Source organism: Plasmodium reichenowi, chromosome 13 (assembly GCF_001601855.1).
Source record: "Plasmodium reichenowi strain SY57 chromosome 13, whole genome shotgun sequence".
Lineage (NCBI taxonomy): Eukaryota > Apicomplexa > Aconoidasida > Haemosporida > Plasmodiidae > Plasmodium > Plasmodium reichenowi.
The window spans coordinates 1,226,770-1,228,655 of record NC_033658.1 but is presented as its reverse complement, the minus strand read 5'-3'; the positions used below and the strand labels follow the sequence as shown (position 1 = coordinate 1,228,655).

The 1,886-nt window shown below is 24.3% G+C and overlaps 1 protein-coding gene across 1 annotated transcript; it reads left to right on the top strand.

Annotated features, from left to right (window-relative positions):
* Positions 1-224: 224 nt before the first annotated feature.
* Positions 225-1,742, top strand: PRSY57_1329600 (elongation factor Tu, putative; the record flags this gene model as incomplete). Its single annotated transcript, XM_012909231.2, has 1 exon — positions 225-1,742. One exon carries the CDS (start codon positions 225-227, stop codon positions 1,740-1,742), a length of 1,518 nt encoding a protein of 505 aa, XP_012764685.2.
* Between the last annotated feature and the right edge of the window lie 144 nt (positions 1,743-1,886).

Here is a 1,886-nt window from a genome sequence, read left to right as displayed (position 1 = left end):
ATATACATTTGAATTGATCACATTATATATATATATATATTGAAAAAATAGGAAAAGCGTATCCTTCATTTATAGCTTCAAAAAAAAAATTAAATAATATATATATATATATATATATATTTATATATATATTTATGTTTATATTTTTATTTATTACACCTATTTGTATATATATTTATTTATATATATATATATTTTTTTTTATTTATTTATTAATAAGAAATATGCTTAAAAGTAAATGTATCTTTTTGAACTCTTTTAAGAAGAGTGATAAATTGAAGCACACATTTGAACGGTTAACCCCCATGATGGAAAAAAGAAATATGAATAATTTGTTATATAATAAACCAGTTGAATGTCAGATAAATATAAGAATAGATAGAGATACGAATCCACCAAATAAAAAGATAAACAATATGTATAATAAATATTCATGTAAATGTAATATACCAAATAAATGTATTAATAAGAATAAAGTGTATAATATATATAAAAGAGAAAATAATTTAGTTAATAATAAAGATAAGTTATTTTGTATATTTCGTCAGAATTTTGCCATTGGAATATTTGAGAGAAAAAAGCCTCATATGAATATAGGTACTATAGGTCATGTGGACCATGGGAAAACTACGTTAACAGCTGCTATAACAAAAGTATGTTCAGATTTAAATAGAGGTGTTTTTAAATCTTATGAAGAAATAGATAAAACTCCTGAAGAACAAAAAAGAGGAATTACAATTAATGCTACGCATGTAGAATATGAAACAGAAAAACGACATTATAGTCATATCGATTGTCCTGGACATTTAGATTACATAAAGAATATGATAACAGGAACTTCTCAAATGGATGGATCTATTCTTGTGGTGTCAGCATATGATGGTTTAATGCCACAGACAAAGGAGCATGTTTTATTATCTAGACAAATAGGTATTGAAAAAATGATCGTTTATTTAAATAAAATAGATATGTGTGAAGATCAAGAATTAGTAGATTTAGTTGAATTAGAAATTAGAGAATTATTATCTTTTCATAAATATGATGGTGATCATATTCCATTTATAAAAGGATCTGCTTTAAAAGCATTAAATGGAGATCAATCTGAATATGGTGTTCCTTCTATTCTTAAATTATTAGATGCATGTGATAATTATATTGATGAACCAAAAAGAAAAATTGATCTACCTTTTCTAATGAGTATAGACGATGTATTACAAATATCAGGAAAAGGAACCGTTGCAACAGGTAAGGTGGAACAAGGCTCACTTAAATTAAACGATCAAGTAGAAATATTAGGTATCAAGGAAAAATCTATAAAAACAGTTATTACAGGTATAGAAATGTTCAGAAAAATATTAGATACAGCTCAAGCTGGAGATCAAATTGGTATCATGTTAAAAAATGTAAAAAGAAATGATATTACTAGAGGTATGGTAGTTACAAAAGCAACCAATATAAAAACATTCAAAAAATTTGAAAGTGATATATATGTATTAAAAAACGAAGAAGGAGGAAGAAAAAATCCTTTCTCTTCATATTATAGACCACAAGCATATATAAGAACAGCTGATGTTAATTGTGCTGTTATTCTTAATGAAGATACACAAGTTGCCAACCCTGGAGATAGTGTTAAGTGTGTTATTGAATTAATGTATCCATTAGCATTAACAGATGGATTGAGGTTTTCTTTACGAGAAGGCGGCAAAACAGTAGCATCAGGTGTTATCACAAAGTTGTTATGATTATATCAATATTTTTGTTTCGTAAAAAAAAAAAAAAAAAATAAAAAATAAAAAAAAAGAAAAAATAAAAAAAAGAAAAAAAGAAAAAAAGAAAAAAAAAAAAAAAAAAAAAAAAAAAAAAAAAAAAATAAATTAAAATTGAAA